Source organism: Megascapheus bottae, chromosome 28 (genome assembly GCF_031878675.1).
Source record: "Megascapheus bottae isolate mThoBot1 chromosome 28, mThoBot2.hap1, whole genome shotgun sequence".
NCBI lineage: Eukaryota > Metazoa > Chordata > Mammalia > Rodentia > Geomyidae > Megascapheus > Megascapheus bottae.
Genome location: NC_143536.1, coordinates 13,477,125 through 13,500,948, shown reverse-complemented (window position 1 = coordinate 13,500,948; position 23,824 = coordinate 13,477,125). Strand labels below are relative to the sequence as shown.

General features: G+C 50.5%; 1 protein-coding gene across 4 annotated transcripts; it reads left to right on the top strand.

Annotated features, from left to right (window-relative positions):
• Positions 1-1,022: 1,022 nt before the first annotated feature.
• On the top strand, positions 1,023-23,623 carry Patz1 (POZ/BTB and AT hook containing zinc finger 1). 4 transcript variants are annotated; one of them, XM_090320496.1, is made up of 5 exons: positions 1,023-2,652; positions 4,047-4,110; positions 10,972-11,143; positions 20,516-20,653; positions 22,062-23,623. In XM_090320496.1, exons 1-5 carry the CDS (start codon positions 1,382-1,384, stop codon positions 22,478-22,480), a joined length of 2,064 nt encoding a protein of 687 aa, XP_090176622.1. In that variant the 5' UTR covers positions 1,023-1,381; the 3' UTR covers positions 22,481-23,623. The 4 variants fall into 4 exon arrangements, with proteins under 4 accessions (XP_090176622.1, XP_090176624.1, XP_090176623.1 ...); XM_090320498.1 differs by having other exon boundaries at positions 20,581-20,653; positions 22,062-22,195; XM_090320497.1 differs by lacking the exon at positions 20,516-20,653.
• The last annotated feature ends 201 nt before the right edge of the window (positions 23,624-23,824 follow it).

Genomic DNA, 23,824 nt, shown 5'->3' with positions numbered 1-23,824 from the left:
CGATGCCCGCCCGACCCGCGGGTGCGCAAAAGCGGCTGGGGGGCTCGGATCTGCACCCTACGGCCTCTCCCCCTCCCAGCGTCTGGCCCACACTCTCCGCTGGTAAGGGAGGGCAGTGGGAGCTGGTTTGCTGGCTTGGCGCTACGTTTGCTTTGGTCGGGGCGGGGGGGGGGGGGGACTGAAACTGCAGCCCCCGGCCCCGCGGGCGGGGTGGGGAGGCGGGGACCGGACGGGGGCTCAGGCTGCGCTAGCATTGGCGGAGCTGGGGGGTGGGGGGGCAGGAAGCGGGAGGGGGGAGCGGAGCTGCGGGGGGGGTGTATAAATAGAGAAGGGGGGACGTGCATCCTCGGTTGGGTGAGGGGGGGGCGCTCGGCACAAAGAAAGTGGAAAGTTTGCCGCGTGGGGCAGCCCGGCTTGGGGACCGGGGCGCGCACGTGCAGGGCCGGGGGCCTCGGACCACCCCCCCACGCCCAGCTCGCCTTTTTTTTTTTTTTCCTGCAAGCGAGAAGGGGGGGTGTTGTTGGTATCGCCCCCCTCCTTCTCCTCCCCCCCCAGGGGTGAAAGTGCAAGAGGAAGTGCAGCCGCTGCCATCTTTCCTCCGCTCCGAACACACGGAGCCCGGGGCCGCAGCGCCGCCGCTCCGCCACCGCCTGCGCCCGGCCCTGGGAAGGGCCCATCTTTTCCGCCGCCGCTGCCCGCCAGCTTCAGCTGCCGCCGCCACCAGACTTGGAGCCCGAGCCCGCACCTCCGCCCCCGTGCGCGCCCCGTCGCCGCCGCCTTCGCCTTTTGTTTCCTCTGCTCCGGCGCCCCCGCCCCGGCTCGCGCTTTGCAGGGGACGCAGCGCGCGCCCCCAGCGGGCCCGGGAAAAGCCTCGGAGCGCACGCGCCTGCGCCGCCGGCCGCTCCTCCTCCGCCTCCTCTTCCTCCTCCCCCTCCTCCTCCTCCTCCTCTCCCTGCCCCCCCCTCCTCCTCCCCGCGTGCGCGCGCCCCTCTTGGCCGGGCGCCGGCGCCGCCTAGCGGGCGGGAGGGGAGGTGGCGGGCGCTTTTGCAGGAGGGGCGCACCTCTTCGCTCGCGCACCCCCCCCCTCCCCAAGGTAGACGGAGAAGGGGAGGACGACGCGCGGAGGAGGGGAGCGTGCGATCCGGTGGGGGGTGGCGGCGGCGGCTATGTGGGGGGTGGTGCACTCTGCCGTCTAGACAGTCGGATCTGGACGGGGAGGGGGGGCGTGTGCGCGGGGCGCACCTGCGAGACTACAGAGCCCCCGGGCCGGCACGTGTGGGGAGTGGACGTGTCCTCTGCGCCCCGCTTCTCGGTGCTTAGGGGAAGGGAGGGGGGGGCGGGTTGGGTGCCGCGGCCCAGATAGTGGGAGGGGGCGGCGGCCATGGAGCGGGTAAACGACGCTTCCTGCGGCCCGTCGGGTTGCTACACCTACCAGGTGAGCAGGCACAGTACGGAGATGCTGCACAACCTGAACCAGCAGCGCAAGAACGGCGGCCGCTTCTGCGACGTGCTCCTGCGGGTGGGCGACGAGAGCTTCCCGGCGCACCGCGCCGTGCTGGCAGCCTGCAGCGAGTACTTCGAGTCGGTGTTCAGCGCCCAGTTGGGCGACGGAGGTGCCGCAGACGGGGGTCCTGCAGACGTGGGGGGCGCGGCGGCCGCTCCGGGCGGCGGGGCCGGGGGCAGCCGGGAGCTAGAGATGCACACCATCAGCTCCAAGGTGTTCGGGGACATCCTGGACTTCGCCTACACTTCCCGCATCGTGGTACGCCTGGAGAGCTTCCCCGAGCTCATGACCGCCGCCAAGTTCCTGCTGATGAGGTCGGTCATCGAGATCTGCCAGGAAGTCATCAAACAGTCCAACGTGCAGATCCTGGTGCCCCCCGCCCGGGCCGACATCATGCTCTTCCGGCCGCCTGGGACCTCGGACTTGGGCTTTCCTTTGGACATGACTAACGGGGCAGCCTTGGCGGCCAATAGTAACGGCATCGCGGGCAGCATGCAGCCGGAGGACGAGGCTGCCCGGGCAGCAGGTGCAGCCATTGCCGGCCAAGCTTCTTTGCCTGTGTTACCTGGGGTGGACCGCTTGCCCATGGTGGCTGGACCCCTGTCCCCCCAACTGCTGACTTCCCCCTTCCCCAATGTGGCATCCAGTGCCCCGCCACTGACTAGCAAGCGAGGCCGGGGCCGCCCCAGGAAGGCCAACCTACTGGACTCCATGTTCGGGTCCCCGGGGGGCCTGAGGGAGGCCGGCATCCTTCCATGTGGCCTGTGTGGGAAGGTGTTCACCGACGCCAACCGGCTCCGGCAGCACGAGGCCCAGCACGGTGTCACCAGTCTCCAGCTGGGCTACATCGATCTTCCTCCTCCAAGGCTGGGTGAGAATGGGCTCCCCATCTCTGAGGACCCTGACGGCCCCCGAAAGAGGAGCAGGACCAGGAAGCAGGTGGCTTGTGAGATCTGTGGCAAGATCTTCCGCGATGTGTACCATCTCAACCGACACAAGCTGTCCCATTCCGGGGAGAAGCCCTACTCCTGTCCCGTGTGCGGGCTGCGGTTCAAGAGGAAAGACCGGATGTCCTACCACGTGCGATCCCATGATGGGTCCGTAGGCAAGCCCTACATCTGCCAGAGTTGTGGGAAAGGCTTCTCCAGGTGAGAAAGGCACCCTCCTTATCCCCCGTCACGACCTGTTTCAGTCCCCCTCCCTCGGGACACAGCTTTTTGCCAAGATCTGAGAATGTGAAATTGGGGGGTTGGGGGCGGGAGGGGGGGGCATTAGCCCTTACAGGACTGTGCCAGCTTTGAGGATAGTGTTTGAAGGTCCTTGATTTTGAGATGAGGTGCTAAGAGCTGCTGTTGCTTTTCTGACAAGTTCTCTGGCACTTAGGTATGCTGTACTGTCTTCTTGAGGCCTCAGAGAAGAGGCTGGATTCCTCAGGCCAAAGCCACTGAGCCTTGCTTTTCTTCTCCCTGGGCTCCCTTTGTGCTTCCAGCACCAGGCCTGAGGCCCCCTCTGGGGGCAGGAGGCCAGGCTCCTCCCAAGACTTTTGGTGCTTGAATGGCTGCTGAATGGGAGGACAAACCAGTATATCTGGGGCATCCCCGGCATTAGATCCTTCAGTCCAGAGCCTTGGCAGTCCTGCAGGATTAGATTCCCTCTCACATGACCCCCAGGGGTTGAGACACATAAAGCTGGGCACCCAAGGCTCTGATCTTTGATCTGTTCTGACTCGGTAGCTCAGAACCTAAGGGAATCTACAGATTCTCCAGGTGTTCTGAGGAGAGAACAGAAGGGGGACAGGACTTCCTTTAGACTTACTTCCTAGTGAGCCTGTCGGGGAACTCGGGCTTCTCTGGGAGCAGAGTAGAGGGTGGTTTAGGTTTTCCTCTTTAGAAAATATTTAGACTAAAAGGTCAGTTTTCACTTGAATCCTAAGGACCTCCTGTGTGAGAGCCTAGGGGTGGAGAACTCCCTCACAGGGGCCCCAACCAGGAACCAGTCTTACCGGTCTGGCAGCCCTTGCCCACCTGCCTGCTCTGGCGGGCATCTGGCTTACCAACCCAGCTGGAGACCTAAGGCTTCGTTGCTAGCCTCTGGGGACTGAATTCCATCTGGGTGGCATTCATTGGCTGCCACTGCTAGAGAGGCTGGGGGGAGGGGAGCACTGAGTTTCTAAGGGGCTTTAGTCTGGACAATGAATCCTCCCCCCCCCAAACCCCCCTTTCCTGGAAAGGCCGCCTTGAGGCAACCCAGTCTCATTTTAAAGGGGCTCTGGTCCTAGAAGTCATTGAGTTGCTGCTGGGGGGGTGGGGTGGGGGGTGGGTAGGCAAGATCAGAGGCAAACATTTGCTTCCCCTCCCCCCCCCTGAGAAAATGGGCCTGGAGAGCCGGAGCTGGGTGGTGACTTTGTCTTTGTCATGCTGGGGGTGGGGAGAGGGAGTCCTCTTCAGCTCTGTGTGTGTACGTGTGAGTCTGGGGGGCTGGGCAAGTTTGTGCTCTTCTTTCAGTGTCTTCTTTTAAAGTCCCTCTTGGTTCTCTTTTCCAGGCCTGATCACTTGAATGGACATATCAAGCAGGTGCACACTTCTGAGCGGCCTCACAAGTGTCAGGTAGGGGCCAGGCCAGGGCAAAGGTGGGCAGAAAGAGAATGTTGTTGGTCTCACAGCCACAGCCGTGAGTGCACTGCTGTGTGTGCTGGGGCCAGGCTGACTGACCACCGCTTTGCACACCTCCCGCTCTTGTCTCCATCCTCCTCCCTCTGCCCTCCTTTGTTCTTCACTCCAGCCCCCCTCCCTTCCCCCATGGCTGATGTTCCCTCCTTCCTGGTTGCTTGGTCCTGGTTCCCACCCTGTCTTATCTTCACTCTGTGGCTTGGCTTTCCTTTCCTGGTGTTTGCCAGTCCCTTGGAAGATGGGCCACATCACTGAAAGTGTTGTCCTGGAAGGACTTGGCACCTTGCTGGGCCAGGTTGCTGGTTTTGCAGTCTTGTGGGAACTGTAGGAATTTGAGAGGGCTCTGGCCAGAGATGGAGCTCCTCTGGGTTTTCTTGCCCTTGGGTACCAAATCGGGATGGAGGAGGGCAGAGGGAAGTGGGGTGCCATCTTGAGTCATGTGTACGAACAGCCAGGGTTTATGAAGTACTAAACAGCAAGAGACAGTACCAGGCAGGGCAGGCAGCAGCAGATTCTTACCCACGTGTGCTTGAACCCTATCTGGAGGCATTGCTGATACCCAGAAGATATGAGTTTTCTGTTCCTAGCCACTGTGCCTTCCTGTGTGGATGGAAAATATGCTTCTGTCTTCTAGGTTTCTCCCTCTTCTGAGCCAAGAACCTGTCCAGTAAGGGTGAGGCAGGGTTGTGGGGCAGCCATTACAGCCTCTGGCTGCTTCTCTCCTTTAACTTGTTGGTGGTAAAAGGCAGGGCTGCAGGCAGGGGTGACTGTGCACAGGCCGGGCAGCCTCCCCGGAGGAGGGTGACCCAGGGTGGGCCTGCTCGGATCTCTTTGCTTGGCTGCCTCTTGTCCCTCTCTGTTTCTGGTTCTTCCATCGTAGAGCCCGTTCTGGCTCCCAAGTAGTGGTGTTGAGCAGAATAGGAGGACCTCGGCGGGCAGTGGGGTGTGCCCGGTGGCCTGGGGGGGTAACCTGCGCTCTCTGCCCTTTTTCCAGGTGTGGGTTGGGAGCAGCAGCGGCCTGCCGCCCCTGGAACCTCTTCCTAGCGACCTGCCATCATGGGACTTTGCCCAGCCTGCTTTGTGGAGGTCGTCCCATTCGGTTCCTGACACCGCCTTTTCCCTTTCTCTAAAAAAATCATTCCCAACCCTCGAAAACCTGAGTCCAGCACACTCCAGCAACGCTCTCTTCTGTCCAGCCCCACCAGGATATCTGAGGCAGGGCTGGACCACCCCAGAGGGCAGCCGGGCCTTTAGCCAGTGGCCTGTAGGTTAGCCCGAGCCTCCCTGGAGAGCGGAATGGGAGTCTTCTGATGGCCTAGAGGGTACTCCTGCTTTTGGGGAGAGGCCAGCAAGGTGGTCCCTGCCCCGCAGGTCTTCCCCTGTGACTTGGGGAGTGTTTCCCAACTCAGGGTGAACCTTTCCTGTGTGTGGTCCTGTCCCCAGCCTCCCGGTTTCTGGGCTCTCTTGCCTCCCCTGTAAACAGGTTAGGGTCCTCAGGCACCTGTCCTTGTCTGGGCGATTTGGAGGTTGGTGCTTTCCCAGAAGCCAAGCCCCAATTAATCTGCTTCCCCTCCTGGCATCACATGCCAGGAGAGGCATTTTTAAAAAGGATCCTAGCCACTCCTTCTGTCACTCTAGGTGGGGATCTACACCCAGAGAACCCTCTGGCACAGTTTTAACCAGGGTCAGCCCCCTTGTCCTCTTCCTGTTTCAGATAGGACTGCTGTCACCTCTGGCTAATGAATTAGAATGTCGTGTTTTTAGAGTTGTTTAGTTTATTTTTATTTTTATTTTTTTTTTTTTATTTTTTTAGCTGATCTTCTTAGTAAGGAAACTAATAAGTAGCTTTATATTGGGCCACTTCAGTATTTAGGTTTAGGAATGATGAAGCAGATATAGATCTCCCAACAACCCCAAATCCTATTGGTGTGTTCTTTAATCCCCTTCTCCCTCCTCCCGCAGCCTAAGCGGGGAGAATAGGACTGATAAAAGTTTTCATTCTAACATTTGAGGCTTTGTGTGTTTTGTCCTTGGTCTGTGTCATAACACCGACATCGCTGTTCCTTGCTGTGTGAGCCTGCTCCTGCCCTCCCTTCCCTCCAGTGCACACTCCTGGCCCTGTAACCAGAGTTCCCTAACAATGACCCAGCAGGTGAAGACATATTGACTCACGTAGAGGAGCCAACCAGGTGTGTCTGGGCTTGGTTAAACAGCAGGACATCTGTTTGGTGTTGTGTAGTATGCTGAGAATATCAGCAGTAAAGAGATGGCTCTTTGGAAGTTAGTACCTTAGGTCTCTGGCAGGCTGGGCACAGACCCTACCTCTTGGTCTCTCCTGTTGCCACAAAGGATGAAAGGGGCCAGTCATAGAAATTGGTGCCCTGGCTTGAGCAGAAAGGCCATCTGAAGGCAGAAGCAGAAGCCTCAGACTTGGCATGGAAACACAAGCCTCTTTGAGGCTTGGCCTGAATCTTCTAACTGACCCATGTGGCTCAGGCACTGTTGGCTTTATGAGTTGGGGGTTGGGGTGGGGGAGACAGGAGACATTTCCCCCCGGGAATTCATCCTGGAGCTGAGACTGTAGAGCACCTCAGATCTCCAGTTGCTTCCAGTGGCCCTACATCTCAGGCTGGTTTGAAGGGTAAATTGGAGTGCATTCAGGAGGGGACTAACAAGACACACAGAGGTGGACTTTCATGTGTTGCTCTTAGACTTTTGCTGGGCTGCCAGATTCCATCTGCTAGCAGAGGTAGAGGAGGTATGCAATAGCATCCTATGGTGCAATTTGGGCCTCAGCTCACAGGATGAACAGTTTTAAGAAATGTAGGTGAACATGATTGGGGCTCATTATAGAGTGGTGAGGAGCTAGCTCAGGAGACCTGGGCCAGGCCCTGCAGGTATGCCTCCTAAAACTACCAGCTGCATAAGCGCTGGTTAGGCATAAGACAGGCATTCCAAGCACCAAAGGCTTTGTGGTGCTGGCTCTCTGTCTTCTCACTGTCTGCAGACCGGGAAGCACTTTTCTCTCTTTTCTCTGAAGTAGTTTCAGCATAGAGATTCTGGGTATGCCCATTGAGTTTCTCTTTCTTTCATTCTCTCTCCTTCTCCCTCCCCCCTCTCTCTCTTTCTCCCTCCCTCCCTCTCTCCCTCTCTCCTTCCCTCCCTCCCTCCCTCCCTCTCCCTCCTTCCCTCCCTCTTTCTTCCTCCTCCCTCCTCCTCCCTCCTTCTCTCTCCCTCTATCCTGGGTCTGTGACTCAAGCTCTTTCATTTTCTGTGTTGTCTGAATTTTTGGCAGGCCTAGACGTGGACAAATTCCTCAGAAAACCTTGGGGAGTGCAGGTACAGAGGGTTAACCCTCATACAAACAAGCCAGTCATTCCTTCAGCTTGGCTTTGTAACACAGTGAAAGTTTTTGTTGTGTCTTTTTTTTTTCTCCTCAGTAGCAAATTTACATTGCTGATTGTTTGCTCAGACTAAAGTTAGCTTTCATTCCTTGAGATATAATCAATGGAGGAAGGGCTGGGGGAAGCCAGCCTGGTCTAGGATTTTTAATTTTGCTTAGCTAATCCCCACATGGATAATCCACTTGTGGATAATTGAGGGTTGGCTGTCCATCATCTTTAGGTAGCAAAGCATGACAGGCAAAGCCTGTAGAGGGCAGATCCCAAAAGAAGGCCAGGGAGAGAAACAAGGCATCCCTTTTATAGTTCTCTGGTGGCTCCCTCTCCCGGGGACTGTGGAAGACAGAATCCTGAATGTGTGCTTTCAGCTCCATTTTCCTACACCCGGTTCATGTTGGTTCCTTGCAGTCCTGAGGTTTAAAACACTCATCTCACTGCTGGAGGAGTGGTCTTTGGGTCACTGGCAAAGCCAGCTTTTCCCTCTGGATAAACAAGTGCAACCCCCAGGGGTACTAATGACAGCCCTTGCTGTCCTTTATAGGCTGGTGGACTTGGGGGTCACAAGATCCCCTGGACTGTGGTGGGGCCTACCTGTGACCCTAAGACTGAGTATCCAGCTTTCTGAGTCACCTAGGTGCTGAGGTTTCTCTGACTAAATTCTGTCATCTTTCCCTGTCAGCAGAGACTAGATCCCCCAAACCCAAGGACCACCATCACTTTTCTCTCATAAGATACTACCTGGAGATGGTAAAAGCACAGCCTCAGGGCTGGTCACATCTCAACTGTCTTGATCCTCTCAGGGCCTTAAGTTTGCCCAGCCATAAATAGGGAGAGACAAGAATTGCCTGAGTCCTAGTCTAGTCATGGCAAGAACGTTTAGACTGCTGCTTTCGCTAGGAGGCAAGTTGACTTTTTGTGTTGTTGTTTGTGTTAGTACTAGGGCTTGACCTCACGGCCTTGTGCTTTTACTCAGTTTTCTTGTTCACAGCTGGCATTCTATCACTAGAACTACACCCCTAATCCAGCATTTTGCTGGTTAATTGGAGATGGAGCCATACAGATGTTTCTGTCTGAACTGGTTTTGAATTGCGATCTTTCCAGTCTCAGCCTCCTGAGTAGCTAAGATTAAAAATATGATCCAGTAGCCAGGATAAAAAGTGCCCTGTTCTGGGCAAGTTGACTTTTTAGTTAAGATTACTAATTTTTTTTTTTTTTAAAGCCAGTCTTGAGGCTTGAACTCAGGGCCTGAGCACTATCCTTGGGCTTTCTCAAGGCTAAGGCTCTACCACTTGAACCACAGCACCACTTCCAACTTTTTTGGTGTATGTGGTACCGAGGAATCGAACCCAGGGCTTTGTGCATGCTAGGCAAACACTCTACCACTAGGCCACACTCCTGGCCCTAATTTTTTCTTTTTCTTTTTTTTTTTATTTTCTTTTTTGGCTAGTCCTGGTGCTTGAACTCTGGGCCTGGGTGCTATCCCTGAGCTTTTGTGATCAAGGCCAGTTGATGTTTTACCACTTGATCTACAGCTCCATTGCTGGCAATTTGTGTAGCTTTGTTTAGTCTCATGGAATTTCCTGCAAGGCTGGCTTTGAATCGCAGTCCTCAGATCTCAGCCTCCTAAGTAGCTAGGGTTATCGGCATGAGCTGCCAGCGCCTGGCTACAATTTGCAATCGTTAAACAAGTAACCTGAACATAGACAAACAAATAGAACGAAACAGATAAAAGCAGTATTTCTCTGGGATAAATTGTTCTGTTTAAGTTTGTAATATTTACTTAAAAAGAAAAAAAAAATCAATGACTGGGAACAGCCAGGCCTGGGCTGGCACAGATATCTGGGACTGGAATGGTCAGCAATGGCATGTTTCATGAGTTTGATTCTTGCTTTGGATGTCCAGTTGAGACAAATAATGGCTTGCATGTGCTGACTCGCTCAGACACTTACCTTGAGATCTCAGGTTCTCAGGATCTCCATCTTCTAATCAGGCAGTAGAGGCAGCTCTGGTACAGTTGGTAAATGAGATATGAGTTCTTCAGTGAGTTCATATTTCATTTATAATGCCCTTGAAGGTAGATGCTACTTTCTTTCAGAGTCCTAAACAATAAACACACACAGACAAAAGAAGTGACTTGGACACTACCCATGGAACCAAAATAGTTGAAAGCCTCTTCCTGGTGCTTGCAAATATGTGGTATCTCTCAAGGCTGGGGTGCTTTTGTACACTTTAGAAGAGGAAGGGATGTTAGGGAGAGATAAGACCCATTACTAAACAGGTCCTTCAAGCCCCGAGAAAGGCCTGGGGACTTGGGGCCTTATTCCTAGGGTGCAGAAGCTGACTTTCAGCACCTGAATTGCCTACTCTGGGGCTTGTCTGGGAGTGGGTGCTCAGGGCAAGGTATAGCCATGTGTGTACCCCTGGATAAACGTGCCACACAGAGGTGTCACACAGCCTGCCTTGGAGGGCTGGGTGAGATGGACAGCTCTCAGGTTAAGCTGAGGGCTTGCTTAGTCAGTACAGGCTGGTGTCACTGTCCTCATTTTCTAGCACTTAATGCTCTCAAAGCCTTTGGCCTTCATTCCCTGCTAATTCTCCCATTAGCACAATCAAAGCTATCATTTTACGGGCTGCTGTTACAATTCAGACTCAGGAAAAATATTCAGTTATCTCTGCACTTTCTCCTGCCTTTTTATTCCCCTGTAGCCAATGTTACTGTTAAGTGGAATGAATACATTGAATTCTTTGTATGAAGCAATCAGGACACACCTGAGAAGGGGGGCAGGAAGAGTGGTTTATATTCCAAAAACATTCATGAGTCACGTAATAGTCAGTGTACCTAAAGTTGCTGCTTCACTCTGTGGAGGAACACAGAACTTGGTTAACCCTGGTCGTGGCATATCTTTGGTAACAGTGCTATGCTTCCGGATAGGGGTACTGTGAGAAAGTATCCTGGGAAATAAAGAGCAGACATTTGACATTCTAAATAGAAAGCCTGAACAAAACCTTTTTTTTTTTTTTTTTTTTTTTGGTTGGTCATGGGGCTTGTATTCCGGGCCTGCGCACTATCTCTGAGCTCTTTAGGTCAATCAAGGCTAGCACGCTCTCTATTCTTTGAGTCACAGTTCCACTTTCAGTTTTCTGGTGGTTAATTGGAGATAAGAGTCTCACGGACTTTCCTGCCTGGGTTGGCTTTGAACCGCGATCCTTAGATCTCAGACTCCTAAGTAGCTAGGATTACAGGTGTGAGTCACCAGCGTCTGGCTGAACCCAACTCTGAACACTGTCTTCCTAAAAGTTCACCAGATGGCCATATACTACTTTTACCTTGTGGTATACTAGGTCAGGTTTGGAACACCTGATTTTGCCTCATTCTGGTTTTTCTTTCTGCACTCAGACCTGCAATGCTTCTTTCGCCACTCGAGACCGTCTGCGCTCCCACCTGGCTTGTCATGAAGACAAGGTGCCCTGTCAGGTGTGTGGGAAGTACCTGCGAGCAGCATACATGGCAGACCACCTGAAGAAGCATAGCGAGGGGCCCAGCAACTTCTGCAGTATCTGTAACCGAGGTAATCTCCCCACTGTTTTGTCATGTCCCAAGGTGGGGCCTGGACTTGCATGGGAGGTTCAGATTTATCTTCACCCCACCCACCCCCCCGCCTCAAGACTCCACTCTGCAACGTCCTCTCTTCCCACTGAATGATTAAAAACATTTTGATCACCCAGCTAGCCGTTTGCAATTCCTTCCTTCCCAAGAAGTTTAGGGGTGTTTGGAATGGGAGATGCTAGGAGTATAGTGACAGGAAGAGGAGAGGTGATTCTTGAACTTGGGCCCAAGAGCGCAGGTTGATCGGATGGATGCATTTTGCAGGTGCTGTTGAACTGCTGAGGTTGATGAGGAAGTGACTGGGCCCCAAAGTAGAATATAAGGAGGTCCTGCTTCAAAGCTTTTGCTGGATGATTCGCTGGCAGATGATGTTGAGCAGCCAGGAAAAGGGATTGAGTTTGGAGAGGAAGCAGAGGCAGAAAGTTTTTAGCACAAATGGTTAGAAAAGAACCCAAACAGGTAGATGGTGGCCTTGATGGGAGAAGAGAATGGAAGGTGCTTTGAGCAGGGCAGAGTGCTTGAGTTCAAGGTGGACATCGATGTTGTGTTGAATGAAGTCAGGCCATCTCTGAGGTTCGTCTGGGTCTTAGCTGGTTGTCGGAAGTGCTCAGGCTTCCGTGGGGGGAGGCTTGCTCCCTTGTCAAGACTGAAGGAGGTCATGGCAACTGTCTGCCTTAATGTCAAGAGACTTCTGCATGGTGAGCTTGCTCTGGCCAGGTGTGGGCATTGCTGGATGTGCTGCTTCACAGGGCATGGTTGCCCTGATGTTTTTGTAAGGTTGGAGTATGGCTTAGTTGGTTGGGTAATGAACTAAGAATCGTGGGACCCAGCATTTAGTCCCAGCCCCTCACTATGTGGCCTTGAACTGCCCCTTCCCTTTAAGCCTGAGGTTCTTCTTTCCAGGGGATTAAGAACCCTCATCATTTCCATCTCGTAGGGTTGTTGTAAGGAGCCCAGGAAACAAGGTAGGTAAAAGTTCTCTGAATCCAGGATTTGCTGCACACGTGGGGAGCTCTCATTCTTATATTTTGTAAGAGTGCTGGCACTCTGGTTAGGACCCGGCACAACAGGTCTTGTTTGGACTCCTCCTTGGGTGTGTTTGGGCTATCTCCATGTTCCCAGAGAGTCTTGGTGAGTAGCTTGGTTCTCTTGGTTTTCTGGAACTGTACACCTGAGGTTTGTCTTGAAAGCCACTGGATATCGCTGCTCGTACTACACCAGTCAACCTGCTTTAAAAAGGGGAGATGTAGTACTGAAAAGCTGCTTGAGTGGTTTGTCCTGTTTTCTGACAGCTTCCCTTGGGGAGCAAGCACTGGGGTTGTGTGTGCAGGGACTTAATCAGGACAGCCCAAGTTCTATTTTTTTTTTTTTAAAAGGGGGGGGAGGATGGGAGTGTGGCCTAGTGGTAAAGTGCTTGCCTAGCATGCATGAAGACCTGGGTTCAATCCCTCGGTACCACATACATAGAAAAAAGCTAGAAGTGATGCTGTGGCTCAAGTGGTAGAGCTCTAGCCTTGAGAAAGCCCAGGGACAGTGCTCAGGCCCTGAGTTCAAGGCCCAGGACTGGCCAAAAAAAAAAAAAAAAGCTGGTTTCTTATCTTGTTTCATCTTTAACTGGCTTCCTGACAGCCAAATAATGTTATCAAAATAATGATAACATGCCACCAACAAAACTTCCATAAAGTTTTCAGTGTTGAGGTTACCAGTCCCAGAACTGATTTAGTGACCAGAATTAAGAACCAATAAGAGTGGAAAAGGATGGATGCTAATGAGAAACCCAGCAAAAACTGGACAGGAAATGCAGGTGCCCAGCGTGGGAGGAAAGAAGGGCAACAAGAAACAGCAGGAAAACTGGCTGTAAGGACAGAGCTGATAGCTGGACACTGATGGCTCATGCCTATAATCCTAATGTCAGGAGGTTGAGATCTGAAGATCATGGTTCCAAGCCAGCCCAGGCAGAAAGGTCTGTGAGACTCTTTATCTTCAGAAAAAGCATGACTGATTAAGTTCCTGCATGCTGATTCTCATCTACTCAGAAAAGGCTGGAAATGGTGCTGTGGCTCAAGGGGTAGCCTACTAGCCTTGAGCAAAAGAAGTTAAGGGGGAGCTGGGAGTTTGGCCTAGTGGTAGAATGCTTGCCTAGCATGCAGGAAGACCTGGATTTGATTCCTTGGTACCTCATACATAGAATAAAAAAAAGCCAAAAATGGTGCTGTGGCTCCAAGTGGTAGAGCATTAGCCTTGAGAAAGCCCAAGGACAGTGCTCAGGGCCTGAGTTCAAGCCCAGGACTGGAAAAACAAAAACAAGCAAGAAAAAAGAAGAAGAACCAGCAATAGCTCAGGGACAATGCCCCTGAGTTTAAAACCCAGGACTGACAAAAAACAACAGCAAAAACAAAACAAAAAAAAAGAGCCAGGAGCATAAGCCTAGTAGTAGATTGCTTGCCTACCATGCTTGAAGCCCTCGGTTCAATTCCTCAGTACCACATACACAGAAAAAGCCAGAAGTGGTGCCTGTGGCTCAAGTGGCACAGCGCTAGCCTTGAGCAAAAAGTGTTTAAGGACCATGCCCAAGCCTTGAGTTCAAGCCCCAGGACTGGCAAACAAAACAAAACAACCCCCCCCCCAAAAAAAAAAATAGAGAGCTGATGTGGTAAATTTAACAAGTATTATACATTCGGATTCTTTCCCCAAGAGCTAGTAACAAGGGCTTGGGCAGTACCAGTAGCTCACTCCTGTAATCATAGGTTGAGATCTAAGAATCCCAGTTTGAAGCAGCCTAGGCAGATAAATCTTTGGGACTCTTATCTCCAGTTAACCACAAAAGCCAGAAGTGGAAGTAAGACTCAAGGGGTAGGATGAAAAAGGCAAGTAAGAGCAAGAAGTCAGCCTGGTATGGTGGCTCATGCCTGTAATCCCAGCTGCTCAGGAGGCTGAGATCTGAGGATCAAGGTTCAAAGCCACCCCGGGCACAAAAGGACCTGAGACTCTTATCTCCAATTAATAACTAGAAAATAAAAAACAAAAACAAAACAAAACAAAAAAAACTAGAAAATAGGAAGTGGGGCTGTGGCTCCAGTGCTCGGGTGGTAGCCTTGGGCTGAAGAGCTCAGGGATAGTGTCCAGAATTCAAGCCCCATAACCCACTCCCCTCCTCCCTCCCCCAAAAAAAGAGTAAGAAGTTTTATGCCCCATGACAAGGAAAAGAAAAATAATCCACTTGGGCAACAAATATAAGCTATGTGATTAGTCGGATGATGGAATCCAGAAGATTTTACCTGTTCTTATAGAGAATCACAGGCTAACCAGCTCTGGGTCCCAGCCAGAGTCAAAGCAGGAAGCTTACATTAGTTACTCAGAAGGAAAAGAAAATGACTGTTTTTATTAGAAGTGAAGAAGCAGGATGCTGTCTTTGGATTCATTCCTTAGGCAGAAATAGGAAGACATACATCTACACACAAAGAGAAGGGGATTAGAAGAGGACAGAAGGCTCTTTTCCTAAGAAGAGAATAAAGTTCTTTCTGGACACCAAAGACAATGAAATGCTGGAATTAGAATGTAGAGAGTTAGTCGGGCACCAATTGCTCACACCTGTAATCCTAGCTACTCTAGAAGCTGAGAGCAGAGGATGAAGGTTAGAAGAGAAACCCAGGTATGGCTCAAGAGATAGAGTACCAGCTGTAAGCCAAAAAGCCTCGTGAGGCCCTGAGTTCAAGCCCCAGTAGAGTACACACACACACACACACACACACACACACACACACACACACACACACACACACACACACACACACACACACACGAAGAATGCAGAGAACTCTGTAATCCTTGCCCTGCATCCTGAATTCCTGAATACAGGAATGAATTTTCTTAGGGCTGTGTATGAGGCTCTAAGGCAAAGCTTTCTTAGGATATGCCAGATCTTGGTTTGGTTCCTGGGATGGCAAAAAATATAGGAGTGGGCCAGGAGTTTGGCCTAGTGGTAGAGTGCTTGCCTAGTATGCACTAAGACCCAGGTTTGATTCCTCAGTACCATATACATAGAAAAAGCCGAAAGTGGTGCTGTGGCTCACGTGGTAAAGCCCAGGACAGTGCTCAAGCCCTGAGTTTAAGTCCAGGACAGGCAACAACAAACAAACAAATAAATAAAGTACAGGACTTCCAGATATCGGGGGCTCAAGTCTGTAATCCTAGTTACTCAGGAGGCTGAGATCTGAGGATCTCGGTTCGAAGCCAGCGCAGGCAGAAAAGTCTGTGAGACCTCTAGCTCCAATTAACCACCAGAAAAACTGGATTAAAAAGATTAAATTGAGTAAACTAGCTTTTTTCTCAGAACCTTCAGTCCTAAAATCGTTAAACTATCAGCTAGCTATTGACCTATATGTAGACTTACTCAGTCTTTACCAGGAAAAGAGACTCCTGGCTGTGAGTAATGGAAAAGAGGGAAGGCAATCTGCATTGGGACTCTAATCCCACACTTGAATTCGGTCCCAGTTAGGGTAAAAGCGACCTTATCGTTATCCTAGAGACAATCCATGATATGCTTTATATCATGTGTAGAGGAAGGCCATTTGTGGTGGAGGAAGTCGTTCCCATACCCTCAGATTGAAGAAGTCAGTTGAATTGGAGAGAAGGACCTGGTCTGGTGATTTTTTTTCTTCTTTTAAAAATTTCTGTAGCAAGAGTCTTTGTAATATAGGCACATGCCCTGGAAAGCTTGTCAAGGATCTTGGGCACGCTGGGTTCTGGTAGCTCATGCTTGAAATCCCAGTGACTCAGGAGGCGGAGATCTGAGGCTCAAAGTGAAAGAACACTTGTCCTGAGCTGACGAGCTCAGGGACATTGCCCAGGCCCCTAAAGCTCAAGCCCCACAACTGACCAAAAAGGGAAAAAAAGGGGGGGGGGTGAGTCTTGGACAAAAACACCTAGACTCAAACATCATTTCTTCAAAGGTAAAAGAACCTTCTTTTCATTGGGTAAGCAGATTGGTGCATGGATGTGGACAATTTATGATTCTTCTGGATTGACGTTTGCTCTACTGAGCTGTTGTGCCAATGTCCTTCCAGCGTTTGCACACAGAAAAGCAGCTCCCAATCCATTTACAGAGATGAAAGCAGGCTCTGGAGAACTTGCTTCTGGAATGCAAATTTTAAGGATAGCAGTTGAGAACATGCAACTAAGGATTGGCCTTTTACTAATAAATTCTTCATTTCTAGAGTGAGAGGGTGGTGACTTCTTGTTGTACTGGCAGTCACATGTACACCCAGTGTTTCCATCGGGTGAATGCCTGGGATCAAGCTGCCTGTTTGGCTCTTTTGTTAATCGGTGATGAATGGGTGGGTGCATTTAAAATTCCAACTAAATATGTCTGGCTTCAAAGATGTGTTCTGCTCGGAAACTCGGCTTCTGTTTCATTCCAACACTTGGCGGTTGGGTTGCTCTGTGTTTAAATTCTCAGCTTTAAGTGGCAGCTGCGGATCCATTCCTGCCACCCTGCCAAATAGTTTTGCTATAGATAGTACAAGTCTGCAGCTGGGGTGAAGTTAAAAGGACCCTGCCACGTTATTTCTCAAAATTGTTTTCCAGGAAAATGCAGGAAGTTTTTATTGAGCACCTGCTGTATTCCCTTGGTAGAGTTCTCCCCACACAGTGTAAATATAAACTCCAGGCATCCTGCTATTCCTTTCCATTCACTCTGCAGTAGACCTTCTCTCGTATGCCACGGGAGGGCTTCCTGCTACTTCAGATGCCCCACAGTGGATTTACAACCAAAGAAAAATTTCCTATTAAAGTGGCCTCATCATATTATCAGAAAGTTCTAATATCTGGTGCTAGTTGTCAGAGGCTACTGTCGCTGGGTTTGGCTTAGGAAGTCTCCACAGTGCCACCTGACAAGGGACAGGGCTGAGAACCTCATTCCCATTCATCCTGATTCATTCCTCACTTGGCTTCCTTCTTGGCAATGTGTACATGGGTCCAGCCAGTCTGTCCTCCAGTGACTGGCCCCAGGCCATCCGTTTAAGACAACTCACTCTCCTAGGCAGGACAGGATAGCAGTACCTGGTCTAGGTGTGTCTTTGAAGTAGCTGTGTTAGGAAATGAAGGGAAATTCTCCTGATCCCACATTTCTTTCCAGAACCACTAACTGTTGCTGTCAGGAGTATTTGTTAAATCTGCTTCCCATGAGTCTGCCCTTTGTTTACCAGCAGCATCTATCCCAACCTACAAACAGGATGTTTCTTGGTGACAGTGAACTTTGTAGATGCCCTTGCAAATGACTTTGCAAAAGTTCAAAGGATGTTTAAAAAAAGGAGTCTAAAAGGTTTCCAGGCACCCACTAACTTGCTTGCCAGTGGTTACAGGCCAAGTATTAGTGGCCTTGGGGTGGGAGTGAGTACAAGTCTCCCATTTAGCTGTAGACATGACTGAAGGTTCTTTTTCTATTTATTCATTATAAAATAGTTATGATAATTTTCAACACATAGAATAATAATTTCTGTGGAGGGCTAAAACTATGTTTCAAGTGCTAGAGCGCCTGCCTAACAAGTACAAGGCCCTAAGTTCAAACCTGATTACTGCAAAAAAAAAAAAAAAAAACTGCAGAAAGGTGTGCATTGTGCTAGGCCTGGTAATACCACTAGTGTTTGCAAAAGATGAATCTCTCTCCCTCTTCTCCATCCGCGCCCCCTACTCCGTCTCTCCCATATCCTGCAGCTTGAACTCAGGGCCTGGACATTTCTCTGAGCTTTTTTTACTCAATGCTAGCACTTTACCAAATTCAGCCATGTCTCTACTTCTATTTTGGTGCTTAATTGGAGATAAGAGTCTCATGTACTTGCCTGCCTACATTGGCTTCAAACTGTGACCTTACGATCTCAGCTTCCTGAGTAGCTAGGAATATAGTTTGGCACTGGTATGAGGCTAAGCAGTTCATATTGATTTTAAGCCCTGGTGCTAGATCTTAAACTCAGGGGTTTGGTGTTGCCCTTGAGCTTCCTTTTCTTTTTTGTCTTTGTTTTTCTTTCTTTGCCAGTCTTGGGGTTTAAACTTCAGGATCTGAGTGCTGTCCTTGGGTTTTCTCTACGCGAACCCGGCTCTTTGTGCATACTAGGCAAGCACGCTACCAAACCAGGGCCAAGCTCCTGACCCACTTTTCTTTTTAGTTGCTCTGCCACTGTAGCTTTCCGTCTAGCTTTTTGGTGGTGAATTGGAGTTAAGAGTCTCACAGACTTTGCTGCTTGGGCTGATGTTGAGCTGTGGTCCTCAGATCTCACGGCACGTTCCAGCCACTCCCCATTAGCAGCGGATCTCACTCTAAATCCGGCGACTGTCATTTTTAAAAGGGAATGCGCTGGGTGTGGTGGCACACGTTTGTAATCCTACCTACTCAGGAGGCTGAGATCTGAGGATCAAGGTTCCAAGCCAGCCTGGGCACAAAAGACCACGGGACTCTTATCTCCAACTAACTTCTAGAAAATGAGAAGTGGGACTTGATTCAAGGGTAGGGTGGTAGCCTTGAACTGAAGAGCTCAGGGACAACACCCAGGTCCAGGGGTAGGGCAGTAGCTTTGTGCTGGAAGAGCTCAGGGACAGCGCCCAGGCCAAAAAGGAAAAAAAAGGGGGGGGGGGGGAATGAAAGTACTTGAAAATGTGATGATGATCAGATCTGGGATGGATTAAGCATAAACTAATTGTGCCCTGGAATCCCAAGTTGATCTTGTACTTAAAAGCTTTGGTTTCTGGCTCGGCATGGTAGCTTACACCTGTAATCCTAGCTTCTCTGGAGGCTAAGATATGAGGATCTTGGTTCAAAGCCAGCTCAGGCACTAAAGTCCATGAGACTTTTATCTCCAAAAAAACCACCAGAAAACCAGAAGTGACACTGTGGCTCAGGGGGTAGGGTGGTAGCCTTGAGCGGAAGAACTCAGGGACAATGCCCAGGCCCAGAGTTTAAGTCCCATGACTGACCAAAAAAAAAACTTTGGTTTCTGCTAAAGATATTTTATGATGCTTGACTGGGGTGGGCTTCCTTTCTGCAAAACTCAAATTGAAATCCTTTTATTAGTCTACTTGATTCTGTATCCTTGGACTCATGGCTGCTATAAGGCTGAGCTTATAATTTGGCAGTCCAAGAGATCTTGTGGGCATTGTGGAGTAAGCTGAAATGGCTCCAAGATGGCTAGACTGCTTATCCTTCAAAATAAAGGCAGAGACAATCCTTGCTTCTCCTTCTGAGTGAACGTGATATATGCTCCCAAACCAAAAATACCACATGAATACAACCATGCCCTTTGACATCATTTCCTATTTCTGTTCTTCCAAATACTAAGCAGTTGTTAAATCCAGGTTCTAGGGCTTGAACTCTGGGCCTGGGTCCTGTCCCTGGGCTCCTGAGCTCAAGGCTAGTGCTGTACCACTTGAGCCACAGCGCCACTTCCAGTTTCCTGGTGGTTAATTGGAGATAAGTCTCATGGACTTGAACTTTTCTGCCTAGGCTGGCTTTGAACCAAGATCCTCAGATCTCAGCCTCCTGAGTAGCGAGGATTACAGGTGTGAGCCACCAGCATCTGGCTAAATCCAGTTATTCTTAAGGTAGAAAAAAATAACACACTAGGGGCCAGGAGTTTAGCCTAGTGGTAGAGTGCTTGCCTAGCATGCAAAAAGACCCGAATTTGATTCCTCGGTACCACATACGTAGAAAAGCTGGAAGTGGTGCTGTGGCTCAAGTGGTAGATCGGTAGCCTTGAGGAAAAAGCCCAAGAATAATACTCAGGTCCTGAGTTCAAGCCCCAGGACTGGAAAAGAAGAAAAAAGAAAAATTAACACACTAGATTATAACCTACCAGACATAAGAGGGTCCCCTGGAGGCATCCCTTGAGCATTTTATTTTATCTCCCATCTGATTTTCCTGAAAGAAGTGTTAAGCAGGCTTCTGCTATCTGGAGTCCTTCTCCAATCACTTTTCTAGCTGTGGTCCCTGGAGCTGACCTGGGGCTGTGGGATATCACCCAACCACTTGTGGCTAAGGCACCAAGTAAGTCCAGAGGCAGTTAGCCACTGGCACCATCAGAAGGAGCAGGATCTCAGGCCAGGCCATCAGGGGGCTGGCCTGGGCCCTTCCATGCAGCCTTGCAGAGACGTGGATTCGTGGACAGTGATACCCTCCAGCCTGAGCTCATTGTGGTTACAGCTGTTTTTGAGCCAAAGAAGGAGCCCCTTCTAGGTGCACCTGTGCTGGGAATGCTAGCCAGAGCAGCCCAGAGGAGAGGCAGTGGGGAAGCAGAGATGTGTCTCTTGCTGGCTGTGGGATCTCATCTCCTTTTGTCTTGTTTAGGTTTCTCCTCTGCCTCCTACTTAAAGGTCCATGTTAAAACCCACCACGGTGTTCCCCTTCCCCAGGTCTCCAGGCACCAGGAGCCCATCCCGAATGGGGGAGCAGCGTTCCACTGCGCCAGGACCTATGGCAACAAAGGCAAGCGACCCCTTGCTCTGCACTTTGCTTCTCTGCGCAGACTGTGTTGTGGGGGCGCTGGGCCGGGCGTGGGGAGACAGGAAAGCTGCCTTGAGGAGGCTCAGAGGTCTGAGTGCCGTGGTCTCTAGGATGAAAGTCACCATGGGTATCTCATTCCAGAGCAGTGAGTGAGCTCTTAGAGCATTGTAGAGATCTAACCCCTACTTCCTCTTCCCCAGTCCTTCTTCCTTTCTCCTTGCGGTCTCTCAATCACTGAAGCCCTTCAGAGACACACCAGGCCCAGGGCAAGAAGAAGGACCTGCATGATGAGTCATTCTAAGTCTGTCCTCTGCCTGTTGCCCTGTAGGATGGTGTGGAGCTGGGGCTGAATGCTTTCTCCTTGGTTGGTCCTATGGGAGCCAATGGCTGGCTTCTGTGATTGAAGTGTTTGGTTGTAGCTTTTTCTATGGAGAGCCTCTGGCTGTGTTGATGAGATGCATGGCAATAAATGAGCTACCTGATTGATGCCTCTGATTCAGAGATGGTTTGTGGAGAACTCCCAGGCCCATCCTTACATGTTGATTCAGGTTGTTTGGTGGTGTGTCACATTGGTTCCTCCTTGGAACAGGTGGTAGAGATTAGCAGATGGTGGAGGTAGCATGCTCCATGCGCCCAACATAGACCTCTCATCCTGGCATGACTCTCTGGACCCAGACAGGAAGCTGCTGTTTGGTAGAATGACCCCAGTGTGGGCCAGGAGAGCAGAGCAGTGAGGGTTGTCTCTTGGCCTCCCTTGTCCTGGGCCTCTGACTGGGAACACCCAGCTGACTTGAGTTGTTTAGAGTTGCTTTTTAATCTGTGTGCTTTGGCTGCATGGCTCCAGAAGGGTTTTAGTAGGAGGAAGATGGTCAAACATGGCTTGTGTTTGGATTGGTTTCTGTCTGAGCTGTTGGTGGGGTCAGTAGAGGTCCTCACAGTTCTGGTTCTGGCTGTCTTGTGAGAGTTGTAGCTAGTATGGTACTGGAAATGAGACCACTGGTATGCCTGCTGGGCATCATCAGAGTAGCTGTACCCCTAGAAGCACTCAAGGGAGCACCTAAGAGGTGGGTATCCTTCAGTTATGCTAGGCAAAAGCAATAGAGGCCCCTGTCTGTACCCTTTCTTGAAGCAGGCTGAAATGATGGTGAGCAACACACATACACACCTGCATGAAGAGTGCACATCGAGGAAGGTTCACAGCCTCCCGCCCATAGACTCTCCAGTCTCCCAGACAGACCAGCTGAATCTCCATGGTGGAAGCCATGGCAATGGCTGGCCATTGACTACCCTCCATAGGCCTGTGAACTAACTGGCCTCTCATGACCTCTCTAGGAGAGGGCATTTCCAGAACCTGGCCTCATCTCTTTCTTATGTTTTGTTTTTTTTCTAGAAGGCCAGAAATGCTCACATCAGGATCCGATTGAGAGCTCCGACTCCTATGGTGACCTTTCTGATGCCAGTGACCTGAAGACACCTGAGAAGCAAAGTGCCAACGGCTCCTTCTCCTGTGACATGGCTGTCCCTAAAAACAAAATGGAGTCTGATGGGGAGAAGAAGTACCCATGCCCTGAATGTGGGAGCTTCTTCCGTTCTAAGTCCTACTTGAACAAACACATTCAGAAGGTGCATGTCCGGGCCCTTGGGGGCCCCCTAGGGGACCTGGGCCCTGCCCTTGGCTCACCTTTCTCTCCCCAGCAGAACATGTCTCTCCTAGAGTCCTTTGGGTTTCAGATTGTTCAGTCGGCCTTTGCATCATCCTTAGTAGATCCTGAGGTGGACCAGCAGCCCATGGGGCCTGAGGGGAAGTGAGACAGATGCAACGTCCCCACGGGAACAGCCATCGGGGACTGCTGAGAAATGCTGTGAATGCGGAGGGAAGTAATGTTTGGGGGTTCTGTAGCTGAGAGATTTTTATTCATTTTTAAACCCCTCCCCCATCCCTACCCTACCCTAACCTTACTCCCACTCAGTCACCCGTTCCCCTCAATGGTCTTTAGAATAGATTCTCATCTGAGACTCTGCAGAAATATCTGCAAGACCAGGTATGAGAGAGAGAGAGAGAGAGAGAGAGAGAGAGGGAGAGGGAGAGGGAGAGGGAGAGAGAGAGGGCAGAAAACACTACATAGGCCTATAAGTCAGCACCAGCCCCTGTTTCTCCAGTGAGGAAGCTGGAATTCCTGGTGCTCAGTCATTAGTGATCCCAATCCCAGATCCAAACCCTAAGGCATTCTAGGACCTCAGTCGTTTTGGTCCCTTAATTCCTCATTTCCCCTTACTGTACCTGTCAAAAGAAACCACAGTAGTGTCTCCTTCACACACATAACCTAATGCCCAACTGTTTTAAAGGAAGCCAGAAGCCTACAGCATCCAATGGACCATGGGGTACCTGTCCTCTGAGAGCCTCCTGAGCTTAGCCTTTGGCCTAGAGGGCTCTGGGCCTTCCTGAGCCCTGTTGTAGGCTACTGTTTCACTGTTAGGACAAGCTCAGCTATTGAGGACACTCCCACCCCAAATTCCAGTTCTTACCTGATTTTAACTATTCAACTTGCTGTTGGGTTTTAATTCTCTAATTATTATTATTATTATTATATATATATTTTTAGGACCAGTTGTAGTGAATTGCTACTGAAAGCTATTCCAGGTGATACAGAGCTCTTTGTAAACCGCAGTCACACCTTAGGGTTAGAATTAAACTTCGTTTAGATGTACTATAATTAACTTGGCTAGTTGATTGTTTGGAGTCTATGGAAGAAATAGTTTTATGCAGAATTTTAAAAAATGCTAGTCTGGTCAGGAGGGTAAGAGGTTTCATTGCTGTTGGGAGCCAGGAAGGTAGAAGAACCAGCAGGTAGGGGCCTGTGTACCTTGGTTGTATCACACATGAGCGAGCCCAGGTTGACCTTGTGATGTGAATTAGTCTGATCAGACTGTATTAAAAACGCTAGTACCTTACTCTGCCTGTTCCCATGAGTCCAGTTTTTTAGTTGTGGTGGGTGGTCTTCGGGACCCAGAGAAGCATAGTTGTATACCCTGTACTGGGGGTGAGGGAAGAATCACAAGAGATCTCTTCCTTGTCATTGGATCAGCTCTATTATGATTGATGGGTGATGTTCCCATTGAAGATTGAGCTACCAGGATTCATCCATTTGTTCT